Source organism: Melospiza melodia, chromosome 12, assembly GCF_035770615.1.
Source record: "Melospiza melodia melodia isolate bMelMel2 chromosome 12, bMelMel2.pri, whole genome shotgun sequence".
Classification (NCBI taxonomy): domain Eukaryota; kingdom Metazoa; phylum Chordata; class Aves; order Passeriformes; family Passerellidae; genus Melospiza; species Melospiza melodia.
Window position 1 is genome coordinate 13,388,783 of NC_086205.1, and position 13,351 is coordinate 13,402,133.

Genomic DNA, 13,351 nt, shown 5'->3' on the forward strand with positions numbered 1-13,351 from the left:
GCTTCCAATTTGCTATGGTTTCAGTAGCCAAAAGAGCAATAAACGTTCAACAGGAGTAGGCTTTTTTAATTATTTGTGGAAATTTAAGTAAAACACAAGATTTTTAACTACCCATTTATGTCATCTGGATTTTACCCTCCCAGAGAGGCTATGGATGCATTTTCAGGCAATTTGAGTCAACAGCACATTAAACCAGTAAAGGGTAACTTGGTCTCTGAGTACTGACATGAGGGACAGTGTTCTTGCTGAGTTTTGTCTGATTCAGGATTAAGACACAAAACCAACCCATAACAGTAACACAATTACAGGGCATCAGAGGGAAGCCATTTGCCCATGCTTCAGTGACCCAGAGCTAAAACTCAGGCATTGGGGACCAATGAAGGGGAAGAGGAATGAGGCTGAAATTGCCACCACCAAAACCATGCTGTATGGGCTGTTTGAAACTGGGAGGATGGCTCATTTAAACATTTTCTGGATGCTGTAGGGGCTCCAGGCCCAGCAGACACTGTACCCCTGAATGCTCAAATAGTAACAGATTTGGCCACCACAGGCTGAGCTGATTAGGATGGGACACCAGTGGAAGAGCTTGCATAGGCCAGAAATGCTGGAGAAAACAGCTTGGGAAAGTCTGGTCTACAGGAAAAAAAGCAACAACATTGTGAGTTTAAAAATGCAAAGACCAATAAAAGCAACAATACAGCATTACTAAATTTGCTACAGAGGCACGTAGGGTAGAGTAGAAATGGGGTATTTTGCAAGTATGTGGTAAGAGACAGTCCTGCTGCAAGGCCCTTGCAATCAAAATTAACAAGGCAGAAAACCAAAAATAGGCAGTAATATCTGAGAAGACATTATTCCTAAATGACTGCCTTACACAAGGAATTAGAATCAAACCAAGGAGGGCAATTTTAAGACAATGTTTCAGGGGTTTTTAATATGTATTCCAATGAGAAACATTGTAATTCTACAGATCACAATTAAATCACGATCAATCTTACTCTCTATTCATCCTATAAGCTTATTATGAGCTTTCCCCTATGTCCTAGGGTGACTTTATGATGCTGAATTGTGTCCCCATTTATCTGTTTAGCCCTTGCAGGCCCAACTTCCAGTCTCTGCTGCACTGCTGTACATCCTGCTGCTCAAAGCACATGGGACAATTTCGTGTGTGTGGAGATTCATTAGTAGGGCCCACAGGTGATGGAACTGTCTCTAATGGTGAAAGCTACTTTTGAGAAAAAAAGAAGAAAAATGGGAGAAAGACAGAGACAAAGGGAAAATGAAAGCTGTTGGCAGCAGCCAGCAAAGCCAGGAGAAAGGCAGGAACAAGGGCAACAGGCTGTGGCTTTGCTGAAGGGGCCAGAGCTGCTGCTGGAGGGCAGGCACAGGTCGGGGCATCTCAGGCAGGGCCCAGCTGTCCCAGAAAACACCCCAAACCCAGTTCATAGGCTGACAAACTTGTAGCAGCATCAGAGTTACACCAGTCAAGTTTGCTGTGTAACTGCTGACACTACACTGGTGCCACAGAAGCCCAGCTGTGGCCTTGGCCCCACTGTCATCACCAGCCTGCAGCCAGCTTAGGACAAGAAACACTTCCTTTTTGCTTTGGGAGTGAAGCTATTAAGCTATTCTGAGAAACCAACCTCTATTTATTTATGTTACTTCTTGTCTTCTTTTAAATCTCTATCAGTATGTACAAGACTCGTTTTTAAACACTATTACCTCACAAATGCCATTTATACAAATTGTTAAACAAGACTTTCATCCATCTTAAATAAGGATACACCATCACAGAGGTTGCCACATCCTACCTTCCACAAAGCCTGAATTAATAAGCTCACAAAATCAATCCAATAAGACAGGCAAGCAACAAGTATCATTCCTGTAAGTACCATATCACTAAAATATATTTTCCTATTTCATTAAAGCATACTCTTAAAAATACAACTATTTGCACCGTTTGTGCTCCTCTCGGCCTCTGAGGCTGCTGAGAAAAGCTCGTCCACTGGTGGGAACTGGAGGAATAAGATTGCCTGACCCAGTGCTGATTATTCAGCACTGACCTCACTTTGAAGAGTCTTCCAATAAAAAGGAAAAAAAAAATGAAATCTACTACACCACTTTAAAAACTGCAGACAGCATTTTTAACCTCTGTCCTTTTGCATTACTGCACCAGTGCCTGGAAAAGCTACAGCAGGAGAGAGAAAGTAATTTAGGCAGCTCTCTTCATGCCACCACCATGGCTCAGAGGGACAGAAATCAAGAAACATTAGAATCAATATAAGCCGATTAGGACATTAAGGAAGAACAAACCATGCAGAACTTAAACAAAATCATTTAAAAGGCATGGAGAAGGCAGGCATTTCTGAGTAGAAAGTAACTTATTTTCTGGAGATACTCCAGATTTTGCATTTCCATCTGGTGGTACTTAGTGCTGGGATAAGCAACAAGCAGGTTTCCAGCTGAAACACAGGAGTGCCCATTTGACAGGAAATACCTACAAGCAGGACTGCCACAGTCTCATTGAAAGCCTTAGGATCTGAAGAGGAATGGGTGCATTTTTCTATACACACATCTAAATTACACTCCTACCCGAATGAACGCTCTACTAAAATAAAATCAAATCAGAACCTGGGATTGAAACTGTGGTTCAGTTACCAAGAAAATAGTTATTCTCACTCCTTTTTGTCATTCTCCAGGAAAGGGTGGTTTACCTTAAACTGAGACTTGCCATTTCCAGGTATACAATAAGCCAGTTAGGTGTTCTCATTCTTTGGAGCAGCTGCTGACCTTAGCCCTTGGTGATCCAGCATTCAGAAATGCCCCTCCCATTGCAGGGAAGAGGCAGGATGCACACAGGTCCCCAGCTGTGTGTCCCAGAGAATTGGCAGCTCTCTGGGAGCTGCACCCCAGTGCCCTGCCCTGGCATCCTCAGCTGAAGGAGGATGAGAAGCTGCAGCTCCTCGGGCCAGAGACCTGCCTGCAGTGACTGTACACTGCAGCTCAAATAAAGCAAATGATCCCCAGGAGAAAGCAGAGGCTGTGTACTTTACTGTACCCAGAAATCCTGTTCTGGTTTAGGCTGCCTGCTGCGTGGGGCTGCACCACTCTGACCCCAGGGCTGTCACTCCCCACTTGCAAACAGGGCTGGTGGGCAAGGAGGGAAAGAAGGAAAGAAGGTGCCCTTTGGGAAATACAGCCTCCAGGTCAACCCACCTGACTGAGGAACCAGCACCACAAACTCCCAAATGTGTGTACCTAAAGCTCTGCTCTGCAAATCAGTGCTAACACTATCCATTGCTCCTGCTTAGGGAAACCATGCCCATGAGTCTAGAAGGGTGGGAAGGACAACAAGCACATCAGATCCAAGCAGGAAGGTGTAGACATGCAGTTACAGAAGGAATGAGACTTAAGCCTTCTGTCATAGGTGAAGAAATATATTTCAGAAACCACAACGGCGACAAAGCTGCATCAGATGTGGAACTGGACAAGAAATAAAAGCTCTTTGAATTTGTTCAACTCTTTAACTTTCCAGATTTGATGGGGGTTCCCCTAGATTACTTTACACTAGACATTTCCCCGCTATTCTTAAAATCACCCCACTGAATTACTAAATGAGATTACACCTCAGCAAAAAAGGTTTTTTCTTCAAGATTCAGCAGCTAACTGCAAATGAAAGCAAAAAGAAAAGCCTGCCTTGTGATGAAAGGACAAGTAAAAGAGCAATCACATCAGAAAACCAATGCCCAGACCTCTAAACAGCAAAGAAATTGCATGTGTCAAGTTCCCATAACAAGATGGTGCCAGCTGAGGCTTATGTTAAAACTGTGCAATACAATTAGATGTCTGGAGCTCTGTCAGACAAATGATGCTATCTCATTAATGGGATTACATAGAAAAATTGGAGGGATTTCAGTCAGGAGGAATAAAATGATTAAGGACCAAAAAAGTGTGACTCATGAAAGCAAGTAGAAACTGGATGCTGTGCTCTTGCCTGAAAAGCCCAAGTCTCAGAACCAGACAGGCTTGGTGGTACCAGCGACACCACAGCATCTCCTGCCTTACACCCAGAATAAAAGGAATTGATCAGACCAGCCAAAGCAAAAAATCAAATTATAAAATTCTAGCTTTTTTATGGTAATGCTACTGTTGTATCAGTCAGCAAAAAACGAGTAATTGGAGGGGAAAGAGGACAGGGAAGTTAATTACCTATTAACAGCTGTCAGGAAAAATGAGGGGGAAAAGAAAGAGGTTGTGACTACAGAGACTGGGTAAAATTGAAGCCTTTCAATTATTAACAGGAGAGAATTTATTAGCCACAGGAAGAACATACACATGGGAAGTACTGAAAATCACAACAGCTGAATCACCTGAGGAGAGCCTGGCCACTACCCCAAAACCACCATCGTGAAACTCCAGCACTGACAGGAGGCAAAGTAGCTACAGGGGAAGGGGAGAAGGAGAAACAATGCAAGAAGGAAAACAGGAGTTGTGGTAGATGCTCCCTAGTCAGCACTACCATGCTATACTACAGGAAAAATAAATGAATAAATAAAAGAGATCTAAATATAGAATGAGATTCTCTTCATTGAGGAGTTCAACATTTCTCTGCAATTCCTTTCCAATTGAAGGACTGCAAGTTGAATAAAAAGCTTCATTTAAATTCTATACACATTCACAAAGATAAACTGATTTCAGAAAGCATTATTATGCCTGACCTCTCTCACTGGGGGTGAAAGCCAGATACTCTGTGAACCATTTTGATCATACTAATATTCTATAAAAATTCACTAGATGTCAACATAAAGGACAAAAGCAGCACCATGGAAGAGCAGATGCTGTGAGCTACCACACAAAGCACATTAGGGTTGCTTCCCCTGCATTCCTCTGCATCAGCACAGGGCAGCTCTGCTTCAACACCCAGCAGCAGAGTCCTGTTCCTGGCTATTGTGACAGGGAGAATCAAACACTTTGGAAGTGACACTTCCCAAGAAACTTTGCTGAGCATGTGCCAGGCCTGGGGGTGCCCAAGTACAGTATGCCAAGAGAAGCAGGGGAAAGCAATTTCTCCCAACCCCACTTCACTCACATCTGATCCCCCTGCAAGGAAGAGTGTCTGTGTGCACGTGTTTGTGTACACACTATGGCAGGGAACATTTAATTGCACTTTGGATCTTACCCAGCACACACAGCATCCAGCAACAGCTCTCCTGGAGTTAACACTTTACAGAGCAGGGGAGTCTGAAGCCCAGTTCTCTCCTTTTTCACCAAGACCTTCTAGGGCAGGTGGACACTCCCTGCAACTGGCAGCCAGGATGGGTGAAGGGGAATTGGTTGCCAAGCCCCAAATGGCAGCACAGGCCAGACTGGTACCCAGCTCAGTCTGCAAGGCTGCCCATGGCTCTGCAAGGCCAGGCGAGCTCTGTCATCAAGGAAAATTACTCCAAGAAAAGATGCAAACAGAGCAGATTTGTTTCCTATTTTTATATGGTTTCTTACCACAGAAGAACACGCTCGAGGCTCTTAAGCCATTAAACTTTTTAAAAGAGGAACAGCCTTTGCAGAAGCTCTTCTTTGATGTAACAGGGCAGATTGATCTTGTTGCTTAACCAAATGAAGAAGTAAGACTCCTGGTTCACTTTTTTCTTTTTTTAATCTTAAAAACCCCAAACCAACAAAGAAAATAAAAAACCCCACTAGTCCTTATGGAAATATTGTCAGTGTTTACAGCCAGCAGTGTTTACAACCAGTTGATCACAGCCTATTAGAAATCCTCCACAATTTGCATCATGACATGTAACCCAAACCTTTTCCTCCTGAAAACCAAAATTTTTGGTCAGAAACACTCAATGACTTTTTTGATTCAGAAACTTTATAGTAATAGTAGCAGTTAATGGAATTTCCAGAATGCTGTTGGTAACTTTGGTCTCTTTAGAGTTCTCACAATCACATGGGACACCTCCACAGTGGTGTCACTCCTCCAGTTTACACTTCTGAGTACCTTGCATCCAGTGTGAGTCCGGGTCTTCATGAGGGGAGTTGTGGTGCACAGCTCAATGGCCTCTGGTTCATGGAAGATCACTGTCGGGAGCGGCTCTTTACGAAGAGTTAGGACATTCAACTTAGTCTTTAACATGGTCTGAAAGTGCTAAACAGAAAAAGAAAAGAAATTACTCCCAGTTCTAGTACAGAAAAAATGAGAGTTAAAATTGGATGTGTCTGCATGTTTCACTTGCTGTTCAATGCCTCACAAGCTTTCCTGGGGAGAGTTATCAAGTTCTATGACTTAAGAGCATTCATTACTATCAGCAATGTGGAGGCTATTTTTAATTAAAAAAGACATACACACACAAAGTGAAAGAATTCATTACAATTCACAATGCTCCACAAAGGGTCTAAATTCAACTTCTGATCCCTTGCAAGTATATAATAAAGCTGGTTATGGACCCAGTTCCTCTACTAATGTCCACAGGGAGGAAGAACAGGGGATCAAAGATCATTAAAAGAACTTTTTCTCCTTCCTCTGTACTTAAATCTCATCCCAGTGACCTTTGTAGATGTTACCATTCCCACTGAGCTGAATCCCTCATTGGTTTGCCTTTTTCATGTGAATTTTATATTCTCTTTCTTTGTAAGTAATAGTTCCTGTAGCCTCCAATGTAAATGTCACTCCCGGTACCAGTGAATACATGTCACTCAAAACTTGTCACTTCCTTAAACAGACTCCCCAGGCTTAGGTGAAGAACTATCCAAGTGAACAGTAAAATCACCAAATTAAAAGTTTCTCAGCAATTGCTTAGAGTTAGTAAAGTCAATCCTCAAAAGACTTCCAAGGCAATTTTGTGGAATCAGGGAAGTCAAGAGAAATTTTTTAACATTTCGATGCTTCCTTGAATGGACCTTTATTTGAAAAACTGAACATTTTCACATGCTACTACTTATCTAAGAGAGAAAAAATGCAGATATGAACTAATCAAGATAGTAACATGTCACAGCACTGTCTAGAGAAATATGACTTTATAAAAACTTCATAAGCTGACCCTTACCAAGAAGCAGTTATTAGATATATGTGCAATGGTTCCAGATTACTTTCATCAAAACTAAACCATTTGCACTGACTCTTGATAGGAGATCCTTAACTTGCTTTGCAGCCACTCCTTTTCTCAGTCTCCATTTTACCTTAGCAAGGCAGACAAGCATTACAGGGTCTGGCTTGCAGAAAAAGAGATGCTAAGTGATTTCCCAGAGCCATGCAAGAAGTCTCTATCAGAGCTAGAAATCAACACAGGTCCTTGTTGTTCAGTCCTGTACTTTAGATGAAGAGAGTGTCTATTCAACATTTTATTTATACACAGGGGATGAATCAACTATTTAGATACTGTGCTGGTTTTCTGTGGATTTTTGTGGATATGAATTTCCTTTGAAAATGAACTTGCTACCAGATCATAAATACTTTATCATGTGCCAACTGAAAACCTGTTGAGACACTTTTTGTAACAGTTCAGTCCTTAGTTTGTCAGTGTTTAGGTCTAATAATTGTTATGCCACTGGAAGTACAGCACTTCAAACACTCTAAGAAATATGTTCAAGGCATATACACTAAGAGTCTGTGAAAATAGTACTTGTTTACCTATTTCACACATGAAGTTACACCCTGTTAACAGCAATCCTTTAGGGCCTCTGTGGTGTTTGTGCAAGCATTCAAGTTTTCATCCCAGTGAAGCACTCATACTATTTTTATCTGCTCATCTCCACATATTACACATTACCCCATTCACTCCCCCAAACACAGCTCCAGCAAAATAGTACTCCATTTAAGATGATTATACATTAAAGAATATTCTCTGACATGTTTCTGAAGATAACACACCTCTTTGACATCTAGGATTACTAAACTGACTGAGAAAACCTACTTCATTTTACCTTTAGGTTGCAATTGACAGCCTTGTATTTGGAGTTTCCTAGGCCCTCTCCAGTGGAGCTTTTAGCAAAGGCTGAAGAGCAGCTGAGAAGCCATGGTGAGTACAAAGCAAGTGGAAGGTCTGAGATGCTATGTTTGAAGGAGCATCATTGTTTACTAGCTGGGCTGGCTGGTCCCACTGACTCCCTGCTGTCTCCTACAGCTTGACTCGCTTCTACCTATAGGCTCTAGGTCTGCTAACCTGCTGCTGAGGTTGTATTTCTGGAAGAGAAAAAATGCAGAAGGCAAAGGGTGCTGGAGCTCAGGCCCAGCCATGCACAGGTCACAGGGATTTCCCCTGCAAGGATTCCTTTTCAAGCCTGGGGAGATGCTGCCTCCAGGGCTTTCTGCTCTGTCTTGTGCGTGCAGGGGGATGGGAGAGCTAGGCAGAGATGGAGAAAATGTACTATTAAGCCATACTATTTTCCAAGCAAACCAGTTTTGGATCAACAGAGATAATGGTGTGAAATAATCAGGTTGAAGAACCTCTCCTAGCATTTAACTTTTCCCTCCCTTGAGTGCTGAAAGAGCTCTATTTCTATAGATCAGTTTACAGGGCTTCTCCAGTAAAGAATGGAGCTTCCATTAGACAACAGACGTAAAAAACTCCATTTAGCTCTCCTGAGCAGTGAGCTTGGACCTGCAAAAGAGTTGTTCTACTCTGCTTACATCTCTATAAACTTTAATGGGGCTACTGACAGAAAGGGCACAATTTGACCAAAATGAAGAAAACTACAGCAATGATCTATCTTTTTTTTTCATGTTGTAACAACCATATATACAATCTTAAACAAGGAAAAGCCTACTCTGTGCCTTACAAAGGCAACTCAAAACTTGCATGAGCAGCAAGACGGAGCAGTTGGGTGCCAAAAACACGAGAGCACAATTGGCAGCAAAGAGCTGATCAGCTGCCAGAGAAGGGCAGGAAGGACTGGGGGTGGAGGCAGAAATAGCCTTTGCTTTGGCCCACAGGGCGAATGCAGACCACGCTGGGCTCCTGCACAGGCCATGTGATGGCTGCCATGAGAAAATCAAATCTCTGCCAGCAGACATCATGCAAGGAACCCCCAGATAAACAGGTTATTTAAACACGTGCCTGACTTTCGCTGTGTGAGCAGTCACAGTAAAGCACACGTGGGTAGTCAATGGGATTATTCATGTGCTTTAAGCCAAGAACAGGATAAAGTGCTTTGCTGAACCCATTTCTTGGGTTTCCACTCCAACCTGGCATCTCCTGCAGAAACTGTTGGCAAAAGCTGATCTATAACAGTAGCCAAGGTATTTTTTGAGAAAAGGCATTCACTCTCCACTGCTGTGAGCTCTAAATATTTCTTTAAAGTGCTTTAAGTTCACTAAGTTCTTGAAAAGCATGGCTTTGGCAACCCAGTGAATAAAGTTTCAGGGAACATTGTACCATTCATGTTTCATGTGCCAGAACCACTAGGTTCATTTGGTGGCTCTTATACTGAAATTCATCATCAGAGGATTTTCTTAGCTGGCATGATTATACCAACAGCTCAAAACTACACATGGCTCATTCTGTATCCATTTAGATGGTGCTACTGATATGACTTTAAATTTGAAAGAAATACAAGGAGTAACATAAATGAAAATACCTTAAATGCCAAAGAAAGCATTAGTCCTGTAATTAGCATTGTATTTTACTAGTTGCTGAACATTACATCATCCAGAGCAAAATTGAAGTAATGCTGACAATAACACTGGACAATTATCTTAATTCAAAGCCATAGTTTTGCTTGTTCAAGGATTCAAGTTCCATCAGTTTATTGTGCTTAGTTTACCCATCTTAATGGCATCCTTTCCCCCTGCAGAAGAAAACCAAATGGTGCATAACTGGCAGCCCAAACCCATAACTGGCTAAGACTGTCACAACAGAGGTACTGACTCTTTCCTCCTTGGTGACCCTCAAAGTGCTCTCTATTTCAGTGAAAACCCTGTCATCACTAACACACTTAGCTACCAGTTAACTGAATGTAAGAATCAAGAACTTCTATGTTGTTTAACGTATATTTTGTTATCAGTTCAACAGTCACACATCAGCTCCAGAATAACTAGCTCAGAACATTCAACTTGCAAATTTTATGTGCTGCATATTTAGTTCAGGCACAATTTCTGTTGCAGTTGAAACTAAAAATTAACAGCATTTGAGTTTTAGTTTAGTTTGTCAGCAAAAATACAGTCACTACCAGAACTCAGGCCAAATATCTTGGAGAAAATAACTATGATTCCATGCAAGGAAACATGACTTGGAGGAGAAAATTATGCACTGAAATTTGTAATAATAATGCTCTTCATCTTCAGGTCTTGACAAAACAGTCACTGCTGTTCACAATATTGAGTATTCAGCAGCCAAGCCCAGTGGATCTTTTAATTTTCCTGATGGAAATAAAGGCGCAAACTCAAAAATCTAAGAAAGGGTTATATATTGGAGTTTAAAAATAAATGTCAAGAAAGAGGGGACTGTAAATTATTGTAATCTGTAATCCAGCAACAGGAGTTAAGCAAAATAAATACATTTTACAGGTTGACTGGGTTGCAACATGGTGATTGAAAGAAGAGTCTTCAGCACCTTAGCCCTCATCCCCCAGTCTCTCCTACCATCAGCATTACAATCAACACATGACTGTCTAAACTGGCATCACATTTCCAGATGACCTGCACTTGGCCAATTTTGCCAAAGATGCACATTGAATCCAAACCCAAAATAGACAGGATGCTAACTTATGAGAAAGAGTTATTCTAAAAGTTCAGACTCTGAAAGAGGGATCTGCCAGAGCAAGAAGCAATCCTCTGGGTAATTCATCCTTCTACAGCACCTACAAAGGAATTCCCAGATGAAATCCATGTTAGTGCATCAGTAAAAGATAAAAGTGAAATTAAAAATAATATCTATAATTTACTATTTCAGCAGAAGTACCTCTCTACCTCTGAAACCCATTTAGTTTTGAATGAACCCAGAACTTTTCAACTGCAACCTACAGCAAGAAAAAGCAGCCTAGGAGAGGAAGGACACAACCAACTCTGCAATTGAACTGCAAGAGAATTTTAGAAAGTACAAAGGTCCCTTTTTGCCTGTTCCCAGTGGAATTTGACTACCAGCATGTCCAGTCTGTAGGTACAAGAGGAGATGACAACACAACAGTCCTTCAGCACTAGGGTTTCCCCATGAGTTACACCAGCACAGCTGTGAGCTGAGGACTACCCAACCCCAAGCCTCCAGCTTTTCAGCAAGGAAAGGACAATTCTGATCTATATGAAAACTGATCCATTTCAAGGCTTTGTTTTGTTTAAAGCCAATCTGTCCAGTACGGATAAATGTCATCTCTAATCCATTCCTTGTTAAACAAATACTGCTAATACAATATAAATGCTTTCCCTCCCCCATATTAAACTATATCGTGCTTTATTTATTTATCCTTTAGTAGCAGTTCATATAAACATTGTACTGAACACTGCAATAAAACCCACTACAGAAAGGATGGAAGCAATTTATCATGATAAAGTCAGAAATCATCCCATCAGCAGCCTGGTCTGTAACACAAAACTGGCATGCACAAACCCAAGACCATGTTACAACTCTACTCAAGGTATCCATCCTAAGAAACCTTCTTGAAACCAATCCAGAAATCTGGTTATTAAAAGCTTATCTCATCTAGCATCTCAAGACCTATATTTTTCCAGCCTATCAACACAAATCCCCTCCATTTCTTTCAGGTAACAGATGCTATTTATGTGAAAAATCATATTATTATATCTGAATTTTCACCTTTCAATCACAAAGAAATGGCAACATGTGGAAATAGTAAGACAGGCTTGCCTGCAGGCACCCTGTGATACAATTTGTAAGTAGAGGAGCTTGGACTGGCCCATGGCACAACTTGTCATGACTCAGTGGGCTGAGGGCATGGCACCCCCAAGAATCTTGGGACAAAGTATCTGGGAAATGTTCCACAAAACAAAAACAAAAACCAACCAAACTTTTTCCCCCTCTCCACACGTCCAGTGACCACACATGGTTGCACATAAGAGACCCAACCAGTGCCTGCCACCATTCCCCTCTCATGTCCCCATGCTCCTTCCACCCTCCCCAGCAGACAGCATAGGAGAGAGATGGGGTGGCACAGAGAGTTTGGGCACAGGAAGGAGTAATCTGCATTTGGCAGGATAAGCTCTAATCCTTATGACAGAAGAGCAAGAGGAAGATGGCACCGAAGCAAGCAGGGCATGAGACTCAGGAAAGGAAGGCACCAAGAGAGGCAGTGCTACAAGCAAAGCTGCCAGGCAGGGCCCCTCCTGCACTTCTGCCATTACTGAGGGTCATGAGGGAGCCAAGGATAAAGCTCTGATGGAAAAACCTGCAGTATACAGAAACAATAGATAAAGGAAAGGGATAAAAGACTGCAGACAGAAAAAGTACATGACAAAGTACATAGGAAACCTAAATCAGCTGAGTGTCAGAAAGCCTTCCAGCGAAGATGCTACTGGATCTTTGCATGCAAGTATTGAGAATTATTCCATCTCACTCTGACACCAACTTCTTGGGAATATTCTTCTTCCTGTGGTGGTAAGACATATCTCTTAAAAACACAAAATTATCAAGATTTCGTAACTAGAACCGGCACTCCTTATCAATAGCTGTGATCACACAGCTGCCTGTGTGATGGTGCTCACATTGCCTTGTTTTCCTACAAGTTTAAAGAATTTCTGTTTCCTCACAATTTAATTCATGTGAAACGTTTTGTTCTCAGACCTTGTGTACTTCAAGTTTGCTCTGGCTGAATGCCCCTATTCTGTTGCCAAGCTTATGTGATTCCAATCAGCAGGATTGCTGCCCAAACAAAACAGTCCCAGATACAAACACCCTCCAAACTGCAGGGAACTTCAGAGCCAGATGAGAATTTCATGACTGATCCTCTAACATCTCTCTATCATCAGTCAAACTAAACCCCAACCTAAACAAATCTAAGCATACAAGATATTCAGAGATCAAGTTCTCAGTTTAGTCACAACTGCTCAGAACATAAAGCCTCACCACAGAGATCCACATCAGAGTAGGAAAGAAGGAGTCAATATTTCAGGACACTCAAAATCATGAAAATAAAATGAGACGTCCCTAGGACATGAGTGGAGGAGGGGAAAAAAAGTCACAGTACCACAGTAAAATGTTCTTTCACCAGTCTCTACATTATACTGCTTAAATTCCCAGGTTAATATTTCAGCGGAAATTAGGCATGTTGGACAGAAGACAAACATCTAAATATATATGTTTGTATTTGGGCTTTTACGGTCTTTTACCCACTGATGACTGTAAAATATATTTTGAAATAAGCTGTAGTTTCCAATGCCTGGTGTTCATGGCATATATATTTT

General features: G+C 41.7%; 1 protein-coding gene across 2 annotated transcripts in view; it reads right to left on the bottom strand.

Moving 5' to 3' along the window:
• The window catches only part of PID1 (phosphotyrosine interaction domain containing 1), an 85,062-nt gene that overhangs the window by 45,717 nt on the left and 25,994 nt on the right, over positions 1 to 13,351 (bottom strand). For both annotated transcript variants that reach the window (XM_063166861.1, XM_063166862.1), the window contains exon 2: positions 6,002 to 6,148. In XM_063166861.1, the coding sequence (XP_063022931.1) occupies positions 6,002 to 6,148 (147 nt within the window). The remainder of the gene's footprint in view (positions 1 to 6,001; positions 6,149 to 13,351) is intronic.